A 17,012-nucleotide genomic window follows, 5' to 3' on the forward strand; every position below is an offset into this window, starting at 1 on the left:
AACAAAGATTCAAGGCTAGAACAAAAACTACAACAACAAAAGATGAAGCAGAAGTCATTCTATGACAGGACAGCACTTCTGTTGACCAATGACAGTCAGGATCGAAAACCCAGATGGTTGGAAGACAAAAGCTACTGTTCTTCAGGAAGAAGCTCCAGAATCTTTCACCGTGAGGACGGAGGAAGGACAAATCTTCAGACGTAATCGTCGCAGTCTTCTTAAGATACAAGAGACTGTCCCAGAACGAGTCTGATCCACTTCTCCACCTGTCACGCTCCAGGTGAACCTGTGCTGAGAAGATCTACCAGAAGGGTTAGAAAGCCTGAGAGACTGAACCTGTGACTAAAGGGACAATAAAAAGTTAATTAAATAAATAAAAAATAATAGTGATTAACAGAAATACAATGTTAAAGTAAGAAATTGGGTAAGACAGCTGACACCGGTAGTTTGTTTGGTTTATTGTTGAAATATTTGCCTTAAAGAAAGGGGGATGTGATGATTAGTTGTAATTGCACAGTGTAACAGAGGGGGGCAGTAGTGGTTGGTAACCAGCATGAGAGATAAAGATGCAGTTTATTTCATGCACAACAATGAACCAAACACTCAGCACATCATTATAATACTGGTCGTCCGTTGTGCTGATGGAGAAGATCCAGTATCGATCATTATTGAAGGGAATGTTGCCAGGATGCGGCATGTGCTTATGCAATGTATGATATTAGTTCACTAGATGCACTCTTAGATGTACTTTTATGGAACTTGGAAGAGCCAGGACATTTTTTAATATTACTCTGATTTCATATACACCTAGGATGACTTGAGGGAGAGTAAATCAATCATGGGCTAATTTTCATTTTTGTGTGGACTATCCCTTTAATCTTGCACAGCCCTGAGCACTGCGATACACACCCAGGGAAAGTGCTGTGTCAGACTCAGAGAAGCTGCTCATCAGAGCCACTGCTGGACACACACGTTTAGGTGAGTATCTAATAAATGCATTTAGAGATAATTTGAAGACCTGTGTTTGTGTTGGGTATAGGTCATTGCACATGATTTAAGAATATTTCATTTAAAAAAAAAAAAAAGCCATCTAATGTACTCAGAAAAATGCCATGCCATTTTGTTACCATTTCATACCATCAGCATCGTAAATCCTGTAATGTATGACATATTTATAACACTATACAAAAAACTAGTGAACACCACTGGCTTGAGTGTGTTTCTAATACAGCGGCTGTGGGAGTGACAGTGAATATTACTTCTCTCTTTCTTCTGACTGCCGTTATCAATCTCTCTCTATGTCTGTCAAAAAATGTTTCTAGTAACCAGTGCTTTACAGCATGTTCCTTTGCTCATAGAAATAATCTTACACAAGCTGTCCGAGATTATCGCTGGCTTTGTCAGTATGGTTGTATGTGTTTCAGATTGCATTTGAATTCTGCTACATTCATTCCGGGACATTTAATGAAAACGCAATCGCAAGTGTCTTAACTGTGAGTGTAAATGGAAATGAGGAAAAATAACATTTATATTTTCATTTTGCTAAAATTTTTGCTTGAACATGTTAAGCATATCTAATAATTTCTGTAATAGCTTACATTTTCATTTAAATTTTGCAACTTATAAAACGTTAAAATATATGTTTAAATTATATGTTAAAAGAAGTGTAGGGAATAGCAAATGTAAATTATGTTATCGAATGTGAATGATCATTTTACTCCAAACATTGCATATGGTATGGAAAATGTAAATTTAAATACAGAAATGCATTGCTATTTTGTAAGAGCCATTTTGTCTTTATTTAAACCTTGTTATGTAAGTGTGTGTCCAGTAGGGGTCTCTCTTTGGGTAATTGGTTACTGAATATAGGTAGGAACCTTCCTTCAGGTGACAGGTGTTGCTGGAGGGAAGGTGCACACAGTTTTTTGACCGCTACGCTACACTATACTAAGTTATGCTATGCCACGCTGTGCAGTAGGAAATCTGTACTGGTGAAGGACTTGGAACTGTGGATTTATTGACTGTTTATTGGACTCTTGCTTACTAGAAATGAAGACCAGTCACGGTAAAATAAATCTACAATGTAAGCATATTAACTTGTGTGTGGACATTGCAGTGAATAACAACCCGAGCGTGCGCGTTCATTAACAAGCACCGTCCAGCAGCCCTCAGCTGTTTTAAGTAAAAGACTTGGCTGCTTACAAGGGTTACATTAATTTTCACTAAGTCCTTTGACCCCTGAGCTAGAATCAACCAATCGATATAGTATGCGGATGCCCTGGAGTGGAGGCGGAGCCAGAGCTGCATCCACACACTTCGGGAAAGTGCAGGGGGATAAAGCTAGGCTGAAAGGAAGAACATGATATTGGTATGCTTCGCCCCGAAAGGGTGAACATTTTGAGCTTCCCTACAGAGCGATTTAACAAGCGTAGATCTAAAAAAGGGCCCTTCTTTGGGACAACAAAGTACCGGCTGTAATAACCGGACTCCCTGCTGGGAGAAGGAACCCATTCTACAGCCTCCTTTTGCAGAGGAGCTTTTACTTCTTGTTCCATTACCAGAGCCTGCTCGGGGCCCACCACTGTGGGCAGGATCCCTCTGAACCCTGGTGGGCGAGACCTGAACTGAATAGTATAGCCTTTTTCGATCGTGTGCAGGACCCAACAAGATTTTGGTATTCTTGTTGGTAGATATTTGGTAGACGTTTCCACTCTGCCAGAAAATCTACTCGAAACTGGTCTCTGGTGTACTTCGAACAGCAAGCACAGGCTTGGCAGTTCTAAAACCCCCCTCGGTAAACGCTTGCTGGGACCCTCTGCGGCCCGGGGGTTGGCAGAACAGCCCCCCGAGGGCACCGAGGGGAGACGGGCACCGTATAATGAAGAGGAAACCGTCTTCCCTCGGAGGGGTGTACCCTCAGAAGCCTGGCTCTGGTGGCGTCAGGGCTTATTTTTAGACTAATGCTGTGTTCACACCAAATGCGAATTTAATTATTTGCGCGAGTAGATTACATACAAAGTCAATGCAATGACGCGAATAGACGCGAATTCGCGCCAGGCGATGCGGTTGCTGTGAACGCTCGATATACACCTTAATCGCGTCTTCCGCACAAGTTGAAAAATTTCAACTCGAGCGTAAAATTTGCATGACTCGGTGTCGCGCAAGCCTATCAGTTAACAGCTTTTTGATAAGTCTGTGCACTGGGACCCGTCATCCTCCAGTAGTGCTGGAAACGGCTGTCATCCCGGCCCAGTTCCTGGAGAAGATTGAGAGGTGTGTTTGAGAGCGAGTGAAATTTACAGAGAAGCGCTTCGGAGTTCCACAACAGGTACAGTGAAGCAAGAGTAATTATCTCCAACATGGTTGATGACGGAAAAAATGGCAGAAAGAAATGTTGTTGTTGTTGATGATGTGCGTGACACTCCTAATCGCGCAATGTTTTTATTGGCAAGAAACAAGAAACATCCCGCGAGTAAACTAGAGTGAGTAACGCGATGCAAATTTTCGCTTTTCTTTTGGTGTGAACACACCATAAGCCCTCTTCGAGACAATGACGGTCCTTAACTGCGTCACAGAAGAGGCCAGCACGGGAAATGGTATGCCTGCAGAATGGACATTGTGTGCAGGTGTGCCGCGGCCTGACCCGCCGCCGAATAAGCTTTACCCACCAAAGCTGAAGTAGATCTGAGTGGCTTTGGTGAGTAGTACCAGTGCTTTAAAGGACTATGCAGACTCAGGGGAGAGATGGCTCGCAAGCGTCTCGTCCGCCCTGGGCGTTGCCTCATAACCGCGCTGTTTTAGCCCATGGATGTTAGAATATGTTGCAGTCTGTGGGCTAAACACATGGTATGAAACCGGTCTTTTCCCTGTTTCCCTGACTTCGACACGTCAGTGACGAAATGATAACCTCCACAAGCTCCTTGCATGCAGGAGACTGAAGTAATGAGTTTTCTGTATTTCCTGTTTCGATACTAACAACATCCAGCTCCTCAGAACTGGATAATTGCAGTTCCGGTGCCTCAAAGAGTGCCCGGAGGGAGCGCAGCGGAAATCGCTCACAATGCTCACATTCAGCTCTTTCGAGAGCTGATTGAGCATGCTGCACTCCCAAAAAAAACAACACATTGTAATTTGTTGAGGTCAACTTGTAAAGGAGGACTACACGCCTGTGCACATATATTGCGCCTGAGCGTCATGGAGCTTCTGATTTTGGTGCACGACGTAGTGGTTTTGATGCGCCTTCTGATATGGTGCGTTCAAGGAAAATCGGTCATATGAAACCTGATGGTAAAACAGGTCGTATATTTGATGATAATGATGTTTGTAACTATTGTCATGAACAGGGTCATTGGAAGGTGGATTGTGCTGTATTAAAGGCTAAGACAAAGGGAATGAAAACTAATATTAGACCTGTAGCATTTGCTGCAACTGTTGAAACTGACTGTGTTTATGAGGTATGTTCAGCACCCATTTGTGAAGTGGATGTTTTGGCAGCTTATGCTCCTTTTATTCGAGATGGGTCTGTATCACTGGTAGGCAGTGATGTGAAAATCCCATTAAAGATCTTGAGGGATACTTTGCACAGGATGGTTCTTGACTGTGAGCTGGTTCAGGGTGAGGTTGACGTGGGTGTATTATCGGCATTGCCTATTGAAGGTATACACCTAATTTTGGGGAACGGTTTGGCTGGTAGTAGAGTTTGGGTTGGTGCTCCGCCCTCTCCAATAGTCACATTATGTCCATCTGAGTTTGTGTCGAATAAGAGTTCTGGTGCATTGCCGGAAGTTTCTCCAGCCTGTGTGGTTACACGCGCTATGCACAAATTACAGCTCGATGGGTTATCTGAATCTAACAATGTTAATGGGCCTTTGGAGGTTCCGTCTCTGGCTGAGCTGCCCTTGTCACTGTCTCATGGTGAGGTTGTTCAGGAGCAGCGCAATGACGTGTCTTTGAAGGAAATATTCCGATGTGTTTTGCCTGCCTTGGAAATTGGTAATGTGGCATCTGGCTACTTTTTGCATAAGGAATTGTTGTTTAGAAAATGGGTTCCAGTGAGTGAGGATGGTGTGAAAGGTGATGTTTTCCAGGTAGTTGTACCAGCGAAGTTTCGTCCCCTTGTTTTGAAGGTGGCACATGACGAGTGTGGGCACTTTGGGGTCCGTAAAACATATCTTAATATCCTAAAACATTTCTTTTGGCCTAGACTGAAAAAGGATGTGTCTGCGTATATTAAGACCTGTCATGTATGCCAACTTACAGGTAAGCCAAATCAGAGTATTAAACCTGCGCCGTTGCAGCCTATTCCAGTGGTGAGTGAACCTTTTACACACCTTATTGTTGACTGTGTTGGTCCATTGCCTTGTGCTAAATCTGGTTGTAAATATTTACTTACCGTTATGTGTCAGAGCACCAGGTATCCAGCTGCGTACCCGTTGAGGTCCATTACGACTAAGTCAGTGGTTAGGGCCTTAACACAGTTCATTTCCATTTTTGGCATTCCTAAGGTGATCCAGAGCGACCAGGGTTCAAATTTTACATCTCACATGTTTGGTCAAGTGTTGAAGCTGTTGCGTATTAAACAAAATAACTCTTCAGCATATCATGCTAACCCTAACCCTAACCCTAACCCTAGCCAGGGTGCTTTGGAGAGGTTCCATCAGACGCTTAAGTCTCTATTGCGGGCATACTGTATGGAGTTAGACAGAGACTGGGAAGATGGGCTCCCGTGGCTAATGTTGGCTGCGCGAGAGGCTGTACAGGAAAGTACAGGCTTTAGCCCGAATGAGCTGGTTTTTGGGCATACAGTGAGGGGCCCTTTAGCTGTCCTGAAAAGTGGCTGTATTGATACTGAACCACCGAAGAATCTGATTGACTTTGTGAATGGGTTCAGACACCGCTTGTTTAAAGCTGGGTGTATGGCACAAGAGAAATTGGGTGTATCGCAAAGTAAAATGAAAAAGTTTTATGACAGATGCACCGAGAGACAGGAGTTCAGTCCAGGTGACCAGATTCTTGCACTGATGCCTATTGTGGGCTCACCATTTCAAGCTAAATATATTGGTCCATATACTGTGAGTGAGAAGAGTTCAGAATTGAACTATGTTGTGGAGACGCCAGGACGTAAGAAAACTCGACAACTGTATCATGTTAATCTCCTTAAACCTTACTACAAGCGCGTAGTTGAGATTGATTCAGGTCAAGATGTGAAGAATGTTGTGTGCCCAGCGCTTTTGGTGACTTCAGAGGTTTTGACGCAGGAGTCAGATGGGGTGCCAGAGCCAGACGAAAGTCTGCTCTGTGGGAGACTAAAAAATTCAGAGTCTCTTTGTAATTTGGATAAGTTGTTAGCTCATCTGCCCGAGTCTAAACGTAGTGAATTGGCTGAGTTGGTACACAAGTTTTCATGTTTGTTTGGTGACATCCCTTCACGTACCACTTTGATTGAATATGACATAGATGTTGGAGATGCTCAGCCGATTAAACAGCATTTTTATCGTGTGGCACCAGCTAAACGGAGTTATTTGGATGCTGAGGTGAATTACATGCTCCAAAATGATATTGCTGTTCCTTCTGCATCTAGTTGGGCCTCCCCTTGTATTTTGGTGCCAAAACATGATGGTACACCGAGATTTTGTTCTGATTTTAGGAAAGTAAATGCTGTCACAAAATCAGACTCTTTTCCGATTCCACGTATGGATGATTGCATAGATCAGGTGGGATCTGCCAAATTCGTTAGCAAATTTGATTTGCTTAAAGGTTATTGGCAGGTGCCTTTGTCCAAGCGTGCACAGGAAGTTTCTGCGTTTACTACACCTTCGGGTTTGTATTCGTACAAGGTGATGCCATTTGGGTTAAAGAATGCCCCCGCAACATTTCAGCGGTTGATGAATCATGTAGTGTCTGGTTTGACAGGCTGTTCTGTTTATCTTGATGATGTGGTCATTTATAGTGACACCTGGTACTCACATCTCCGGCGCATTCGTTCATTGTTTGAGCGTTTGGTGGAAGCACACCTTACCATCAATTTGGCTAAATGTAGCTTTGCCATGGCCACAGTGACATATCTTGGCCGTGTGGTAGGTCAGGGCCGTGTGGCTCCAGTCCAGGCCAAAGTCGTGGCAATAGCAGAATATCCACAACCCACCACAAAAAAGGAACTTCAGAGGTTCCTGGGTTTAGTGGGTTATTATAGAGGTTTTTGCGAAAACTTCTCCACGGTGGTGTTTCCCCTTACCGAACTGCTCAAGACCAAGATGAAATTTGATTGGTCGACTTGTTGTCAACAAGCCTTTGATAATGTGAAAATGTTGTTGTGTTCTGCTCCCGTCCTAGCAGCTCCTTGTTTTGATCGAGCTTTTATGCTTCAAGTGGATGCCAGTCAGGTGGGAGCAGGTGCCGTTTTGCTCCAGCGGGATGACCAGGGTTTGGTGAGGCCAGTCAGTTTTTTCTCTAAAAAGTTTAACAGTTACCAAAGTAACTATTCTGTCATTGAGAAGGAGGCGTTGTCACTTATTTGGGCCTTACAACATTTTGAGGTCTATGTAGCAGCAGGAGAGCCAATTGTGGTTTATACTGACCACAATCCGCTAACTTTTTTGCGGTCACTCAGATGTCCCAACCAGAGATTGACTCGGTGGTCATTGTTTCTCCAGGCTTATAACCTGGATATTAGATACATAAAGGGGTCAGAGAATATTATTGCAGATGCGCTTTCTCGTGCTCCTCTGCATTGATGGGGATTAGTATGAGTTCCAAAGTTGATGATGTCTCTTGTACTGTCATATATCTGTTTCTTCTGTATGTATTTTTCTTAATCTGCTTTTCAGGTATCAGGGTTACTGAGGATAAGTGAGGAAGTTTCCAGGTGAAGTGGCTGAGACGGAGGTCATGTATCTTCTTTGTGTCATATTGATGTAATTTAGGTTATTTGGATACATTGAGTAGTTTTGTTAGGTGTTACTGCTGGGCCGGTGGTCCTTTGGAACACCGACTTTAAGGGGGGAGGTGTGACGGTCATGCATGGTTAGGTGTTTAACTGTGTGGTGTTGGGCAGTTTACAGTCTCCTTTTGTCTCTGAAGGTATCAGTGCCCGTAATCCAGATTGGCAGCACCTGCGCTAGAGCCAGATTGGGAACACCTGCACTAGACGCTGTGGGAAGGATAAATACTCTGGCTCGGGTTATGACAAATTGGGCTCGACTCGACATGGCCCGGCTCAAAGGCCATGACAAATGCGAAGAGGACACGGAAAATTGCCAAAGATAAACATATTTATTATAACAACTTAAACAATAAACTAACAGTTAACAATATAGAGTGTGTTAGTCAGTAACATCAGTGGTGTAAATGTGGATGAGTGACTAGAGTGACGTTTTGGTGTTGAGAAGCGATAACAAAACAAAATATAACAAAAAAAGGGTGTGATGCTGCTGCTAGCAGGAGTGGAACCGAACCAGAGAGAGCGCGAAATCCAAAGAGCCAGAGTATTTATCCTTCCCACAGCGTCTAGTGCAGGTGTTCCCAATCTGGCTCTAGCGCAGGTGCTGCCAATCTGGATTGCGGGCACTGATACCTTCAGAGACAAAAGGAGACGGTAAACTGCCCAACACCACACAGTTAAACACCTAACCATGCATGACCGTCACCCCCCCCCCCCCCCCCCCCCCCCCCTTAAAGTCGGTGTTCCCAAGGACCACCGGCCCAGCAGTAACACCTAACAAAACTACTCAATGTATCCAAATAACCTAAATTACATCAATATGACACAAAGAAGATACATGACCTCCGTCTCAGCCACTTCACCTGGAAACTTCCTCACTTATCCTCAGTAACCCTGATACCTGAAAAGCAGATTAAGAAAAATACATACAGAAGAAACAGATATATGACAGTACAAGAGACATCATCAACTTTGGAACTCATACTAATCCCCATCAATGCAGAGGAGCACGAGAAAGCGCATCTGCAATAATATTCTCTGACCCCTTTATGTATCTAATATCCAGGTTATAAGCCTGGAGAAACAATGACCACCGAGTCAATCTCTGGTTGGGACATCTGAGTGACCGCAAAAAAGTTAGCGGATTGTGGTCAGTATAAACCACAATTGGCTCTCCTGCTGCTACATAGACCTCAAAATGTTGTAAGGCCCAAATAAGTGACAACGCCTCCTTCTCAATGACAGAATAGTTACTTTGGTAACTGTTAAACTTTTTAGAGAAAAAACTGACTGGCCTCACCAAACCCTGGTCATCCCGCTGGAGCAAAACGGCACCTGCTCCCACCTGACTGGCATCCACTTGAAGCATAAAAGCTCGATCAAAACAAGGAGCTGCTAGGACGGGAGCAGAACACAACAACATTTTCACATTATCAAAGGCTTGTTGACAACAAGTCGACCAATCAAATTTCATCTTGGTCTTGAGCAGTTCGGTAAGGGGAAACACCACCGTGGAGAAGTTTTCGCAAAAACCTCTATAATAACCCACTAAACCCATGAACCTCTGAAGTTCCTTTTTTGTGGTGGGTTGTGGATATTCTGCTATTGCCACGACTTTGGCCTGGACTGGAGCCACACGGCCCTGACCTACCACACGGCCAAGATATGTCACTGTGGCCATGGCAAAGCTACATTTAGCCAAATTGATGGTAAGGTGTGCTTCCACCAAACACTCAAACAATGAACGAATGCGCCGGAGATGTGAGTACCAGGTGTCACTATAAATGACCACATCATCAAGATAAACAGAACAGCCTGTCAAATATTGATTTGATTTAGTAGTTTTAGTTGATTTAGTTGATAATAGAAGTTTATTGATAAATAAAATCTATTTATGATTACATTATTTTTGAAAGCATCATCACTTTACAGCATTCAAGTGCCTAAAACTTTTCATAGTACTGTAGCTTTACAGGAAGGTTTCTTCAAGCATCTTGGAGACATTGCCACAGTTCCTCTGAATTTAGTCTGTCTAATTTTTTTCTGTTTCTTCATGTGATCACAGACGGACTCGATGATGGTAAGATCAGATCTCCGTGCGGAGCATACCGACTGTTGTCAGATTCTTGTGCACTCAAAAATCTCGCTGGATTATTACAATTTAAGGCAAAATTGAATGTTTGGAAATGTAAACTTATATTTCCTACTAACATACTACAGAAAAATATATAAATAACTGGCTTAAAACCATTTTTTGGGGTGAAAATACTAACATGCCTAAGAATTTTGCACAGTAGTGTGTATATATACAAACGCGCATACCTATGGACTGAACACGTGGTGCGCATGTGCACGCCATCAGCGTTTTCATAGGTTTGTGTTTTTTATTGTTTGTGTGGAGATGATAAAGTTTTTCACATTTTTTTCAACGCTTGCACCTTGGAACCTATTTCAGGGAGTGTGTTCTCGAGCACCAAACAGTGTTGTGCGAATGAGCGGCCGGAGCGCGTTAAGGGTTTTCTGTTTGAGCGGTGTCGTGTTAGCGGCCCCTAAGTTAATAACTAATGATCTTTGCAAAGGAAGTGAATCCATCAAAACTAACTTTAGCTGGACAATAACTTTATTCTAGAGCTGCTGTAAAGCCTAAACAATCTCTGTTACTTTTAGATTCACATACAGAAGCAGAAGATGACGCTGTGTGCTTTATTGTTTCCTGGTCGATGACGTCACATGACGTTCCGTCACGCCATTGGACTGATTCCATACGTACCTTGAAAGGGAACAGCAAATTACAACTATTAAAAACAGACTGCTGCAATATAGTATAGTGCTTTTTCTTCCCGCAGGTAGACTTCTGAACCACTAGTCTGAGTATATATATATGTAAGCTGTAGGACATTAGGACCCACCTCTGAGTGCTTCGCTGCTCAGCCAGCTATATACCTGTAGTGTGACGTAGTCACTGAGCGACAAGCCAAGCTAGCATTTCAGCAGAGCTTTTATCACGGTATACGGTATTATCACGATATTTTAATTGCACAAGAGAAACGGATAGATTGGGGATATCTAAAAAAAACAACTTGCATCACAATGTGTATTTGTGATTGTCAAAACATTTGGTAACTAAAAAGAATTTTATTAAGTTTAGTGACAACATTTTACAATGTTTACATGGTACAATGACTGGTAGGCTACTGTTTGTATTATTGCTTAACACAATTTTCATGATTTCAATTCAATTATTGGATTTGATTTCAATCTTGATTCAATATTGACTCATTTGGATAAATATTAGGTAGGCTACAGTAGAGAGCCTGCATGTAAATTTTTCTCAAGAAAAAATATATCTCACATAATGCTGTAAACATACAGAGAGAAATTAAATATAATGCGGTTTTCATTATAATAACAATATATGTATATACCTTTAGGTAAGTTGTACCGTATCTTTAAATAAAAAGTTGAACTGAGGCGCCAGGGATCTGTCACGTCACATTTACAAGCGCTAAAACTGTATTTATTGTCTGAATTTCGTAATAAAATGGACAAAACCTGAGAGCTGATAATTTTTTTCATATCAAAAGTAGCCTGCTCTGTCTAGTCTGTCGGTGTCAGTGTCCTCTTTGCTCCGCGATTTTTCTCTGCGTGAGAAAATGGATGTGTGGCGCGAGAGCGTGTGAAAAGTGTCAATTGCGTAAAGCGCCTTTCAGACAGGATGCGGAATGCGCGGCGCTGGGTTAAACGTTGCCCTTCAGATACAACACGATTTGCTATTTTGCAAATACATTTTTTTAACTTTGACCGCGGTGTGCGCGCGAGTACGCCAATGGTGCGCATCGCTGCGCTTGCGCTTTGGTCGACGCAGTACAAAACGTCCTCGCATGGTGCGCGCGCATTCCGCGTCCTGTCTGAAAGCCGTGAATGCGTGAGAGTTGGCAGCCCTGCTTTTACAAGGGAGATAAATCGTCGGCAGCGTTCCTCCTTCCGCCATGCTTCTTCTCCATGCGGGGATTGTTTACATCAGAGTGCGCACGTGTTTCGCGCAGCATATACGCAGTGTTTTTTGAGCGGTTGATGGAAAATAAGCTAATGCGCGTTCTAAAAATCTAAATTCGGATCTATTATTTTTCACGGTATTTTGAAGTGCCTGCGATAACAATATCGTGCTTATTCATTACCGCGATTTAACGCATTACCGAATACCGGCACATGTCTACCGCAAAGGCTTGGTATATTGATTCTATGGGCCCTATTTTAACGATCAAGTGTCAAGCACAAAGCGCAAGTAACTTTGTGGGCGGGTCTTGGGCGCTGTTGCTATTTTCCCGGCGGGATTAATGCCTCTTGCGCCCGACGCAAATCTAAAATGGGTTGGTCTGAAGTAGCTTCATTATTCATAGGTGGTTTGGGCGTAACGTGAAATAAACCAATCAGAGCGTCATCTCACATTCCCTTTAAGAGCAGGCGCGCTTGTTCCATGGCGGATTGCTATTGTAACGGCGGATTTGCCAGACGCACGCCAGGAGCGGTTCACAGCCAAGGAGAGCAATGCTCTCGTCAGGGCCTTAAAGGACAAGTTCGGTATTTTACACTTAAAGCCCTGTTTACAGATCGTATCTGATGAAATATAACGGTTAAGATTAAAATTTGGACACATGCTCCTGTCCCGAGAATTTTAGGTTTATTTCGCCCCTGGAGTGTCTATTATTCAAGCTCTCAACGGAAGAATCACGGGTGTGACGCGTTTGGCAAAATAGGTTCACAAAAGCGAAATAAACCCTAAAATTCTCGGGACAGGAGCATGTGTCCAAATTTTAATCTTAACCGTTCTATTTCATCAGATACGATCTGTAAACAGGGCTTTAAGTGTAAAATACCGAACTTGTCCTTTAAAAGAGAGAAGTTACATTGAAATGGAGAAACCCACCCAAATTAACTTCGGTTAAACAGGCGTATGATAATTTGGGTAAATGTGTAAGCTAGATGTATGCTTTTATAATAAATTGTCTATCTATCTATCTATCTATCTATCTATCTATCTATCTATCGTAATAATGTATGATTTGCAAAAATGAAAACTTTATTTATTAAGAGTGACATGTGGTGTGATTAAATTCTGACACGTCTCGGGGGGGAAACTCGGTACATGCTCTTAAACATTTACTGTTTTGATTAAGGGAAGTTTCATGAGGTATTACATGGTTGTCTTTTTAATTGTTTATATTATTGAACTATTGTGAAATGTATAGTTTTGATACACCAGCTTCCATCTGCATCCTTTAATTAGGGTAGGTTGCGTGAAACCAGGTAAGCCTTTTGAGCTGACTATTTAATGGTATAATCATTGGTTTTGGATATATTTAATTAGTAGTTTAGAGGGTGTGTAGACCCCTGGTGGCCACACACACACACACACATATATATATATATATATATATATATATATATATATATATATATATATATATATATATATATAATTTGTTTGTATTATTTAATTGTCCACCTTTCTCTGTCTACATTTACTGTTGTCTTTTCTTAGTTCTTGTGAATGTGTGTTACGGTTGTTCCCTGAAGAAACTGTATTTCATTTTTAACAAATGCCAAAAATGCCAATAAAATTGACTTTGACTTAGTGCTATATATACACAGGAGGGCTCTGTTAAAACTGTGAGAGAAAAATCTCTCATCTTCACATGTGACCTTAACTAATTTAAAGACTGTGGGAAAAAATTGCTCAAAACCATCTATAAAAATACATGATTAACAGCAAACCATTAGATCTTAAAAAAAAATTGAATTTTTTTTTTTTTATCCTGTGTTTCAGGTTAAGGCAAAATGGCAGGTATTATTCCCAAGCACAAAATAAAAGGAGTTGATTTCTGTGGAACAAGCTCTTACTGCTACATCATCCGCTCTGATCTCGGCTGCTATATGAGGTCAAGTGATTTCAGAGCAGGGTCAGACCTCAGTATTCATGCTCTGCACCCCGCCTGCCGAAACGGAGACCATTACTTTGCTCACAAAAATGGCCAGTTTTACGTCATTACGGGTGATTCCTACCGCAGAGTCACTGACCTGACAGAAGACACTGATTCCTCAGTCTTCACCCTTCATCCCAACTGTCGGGGTGGAGACCATTACCTGTCAGCCTTTAGTTGCTTTTACGTCATCTTCCAGGAGAAGGGCACTTACAGAAGAACATTAGACCTGAGTAAAGACTCCGATTCTATAGAATTTCCCTTGCATCCCAATTGCAGAAATGGTCTCTATTACTGGGGAGAGCCAAAACACTACTACTTCCTCAAGCCAGCCTCGAAGTGGGGAGTTCAGTACTACAAAGGTAAGGATTTCGAGAATGACAGATGTCTTGCTGTCTATTCCGTTCACCGCAATGTTCTGAACTTCCTGCCAGGCGGGCTGTCCATAACCAACGGCCCAGCATTCAGCAAGTGGGTGAACATTAAAACTGTAGGTAATGACAGTCCCACACCAGTGTCATTTCTAAAGAAAGTTACTAAAAAGGTTGGATACAATAAGGAGAAGCTGTCCCAGATCACAAACAACTGGAAGATAGAAACGTCAGGTTCGATCTCAGCTGGAGGACTTGAAGGGTTAATTGCACAGCGTCAGTTCTCCTTTTCGTCAGAATATGGAGGTGTAAGTGTGAAAACTGAGAAGGAAAACTGGAATGAAGAGACTGTGATGGAAGAGAAAATAACATTTGAGCTGAAGCCACACGAGTGTCTGTATGTGTGGCAGTACCAGCTGGGTCTCGGATCAGAACCGGTGTTGTTCTGCCGGGATTTAAAGATTACCAATAAGCCGGACCCTCCGCTGAAGTCCCGGAAGCGCTTCAAGAAAATGCCTTAACTCTGACTTCTTAAGCAATTATTTATATAAATACTGCAAGCATTGCTTCAATTACAGCACATACAAAGTATAAAATACAAAGTTACTAATTATAACAATAAAAAAAATGCTTTAAAAATAACTTCAGACATATCTGTTGCATGTTGTATATCAAAAAAGGCTACGTTATATAGTATACTAGTTGTCCTTATAGATGTGCAATCAAATTCTAATAGTGTTTGATGCATAAGTCATAAAAAGCTTGTTTTTTATTTGCTTTCTGTGTAAAACATGGCTTCACCTGTATCCAGCATAATTAATAATCTACTGTTAATAATCTGCATTAAATAATTCTATTAATCATTTTCTATTAATCTTTTCGATCATCATACGTTTTTTATCCATTACTTTGTGTCACACACCCTTCCATGGTAGCACATCAGTTAATTCATAGTTGATTATTAATAGTATCGTTAACACATTAACAGGCTATATACCAATAGTGAGTTCTTCATTCATTTTACATTCAAATTTATGCATTTGGCAGACGCTTTTATCCAAAGCGACTTACATTGCATTTCAAGTTACACATTTACATTCTTATCAGTTCTTACTTTCCCTGGGAATCGAACCCATGACCTTGGCGTTGCAAGCGCCAACACTCTACTGTTAGAGCTACAGGAAACCATTCATTCATTGTCACTGTAATTTACAAATTATTATAATTTTTTTTAGCTCATATGTAATTTAATGTATTTTTATTATCCTTTGTTAACAACTTGATAAATACACATATCTGATGTATTTTAAACCATATATTAAAGTTGTTAATGTTCATCAAAACATGATGAAGCCCTGAGGCACTCCAGTAGCTAAATGATAACAGTGATGAGATAAACCATGTTTCTGAATAACAGATCCTAGTGATGACATGTAGATGGAGAAGAGAAGCGGTCCCAGCACTGAACCCTGAGGCACTCCAGTAGCTAGATGACACACACACACACACACACACACACACACACACACACACACACACACACACACACACACACACACACACACACACACACACACTAACAGTTTTATAAAGTTACTTTTGTAAAATCATAATATAGGGTCCTTAAACCTGTTTAAAATGCTTCAGAATCTTTGTGTCATTCCTCTCCTGCTGATACAGTGTAACTGCTGTTGCTATGGTTACCATGGCAGCCTTTAGTCAGTGTCTCCCTCTGCTGGTCACAGAGAGTTATTCACATTACTGAATCATTTCGGTCTAAAACTAAACCACTGCATCTAACATTCAGGATATATTAACATTATTATATTTATTAAATTAAATTAACTTTAAATAATTGAACTAAATAAACATTAGAACGAAACATTTAGAGATACTGAATGACTTTAAGGATGAACAGACTTAAACTTGATACACTTTAAGAGCCTCCAGAAAACAAAAGATCAACTAAAACATCAGGAAATAAATGTTATTCCATCAGTAATGTTCACAGGATGATGTAGTTCTGACAGTGACCAGCAGGGGTCACACTAACAGCTTTAAACACGCCTATAATAAACAGGAGAATCTTGCTGATCAAGATAGTTAAAACATCAAACATCAAGGACTATTTAAATTGATCAAAAGTGACAGTAAAGACATTTATAATGTTACAAAAGATTCTATTTCAAATAAATGCTGTTCTTTTGAACTTTCTATTCATCAAATAATCCTGAAAAATAAAATATGAAGCAGCACAACTGTTTTCAACACTGATAATAATCATAAATGTTTATTGATAATCAAATCATCATATTAGAATGATTTGTGAAGGATCATGTGACACTGAAGACTGGAGTAATGATGCTGAACATTCAGCTTTGATCACAGGAATAAATTACACTTTACTGTACATTCGGGTCATTGACGAATAAGGTTTTTAAAAGTGTAAAAATATGTGATGATGTGTGATGAATACACATATGGAACTCATCATTCAGTGAGTGAAGAGCTGCTGTCTGACCTCACAAAACACTGACACATAGAAGTCCATTTCTGCCAATAAGAAGAAAAAAATCATGCTTTCGAAAATCTTAATTATTACACGAGACAAAGCCAAAATTATGACATCACGTCGTAATATTGAGATTAAAAAGTGAAATTATGAAATTAAAAGTCAATTTATGGCTTTCTACATCATAATTATAACTTTTTATGTCATAA

The 17,012-nt window shown here is 41.1% G+C and overlaps 1 protein-coding gene across 3 annotated transcripts in view; it reads left to right on the top strand.

Annotated features, from left to right (window-relative positions):
* LOC309504092 (uncharacterized protein) overlaps window positions 1-15,165 on the top strand; it is a 23,478-nt gene extending 8,313 nt beyond the window's left edge. Inside the window, exons 2-3 of one of the 3 annotated variants that reach the window (XM_082177105.1) lie at window positions 888-978; window positions 13,767-15,165. In XM_082177105.1, coding sequence (XP_082033231.1) covers window positions 13,778-14,812 — 1,035 coding nt within the window. In that variant the 5' untranslated portion in view covers window positions 888-978; window positions 13,767-13,777 and the 3' untranslated portion in view covers window positions 14,813-15,165. Of the gene's footprint in view, window positions 1-873; window positions 979-13,764 lie in introns of those variants that run through there. The other 2 variants (XM_082177106.1, XM_082177107.1) reach the window with 2 other exon arrangements.
* The last annotated feature ends 1,847 nt before the right edge of the window (window positions 15,166-17,012 follow it).

Source organism: Leuciscus leuciscus (assembly GCF_965113295.1).
Source record: "Leuciscus leuciscus genome assembly, chromosome: 8".
Classification (NCBI taxonomy): Eukaryota; Metazoa; Chordata; class Actinopteri; order Cypriniformes; family Leuciscidae; genus Leuciscus; species Leuciscus leuciscus.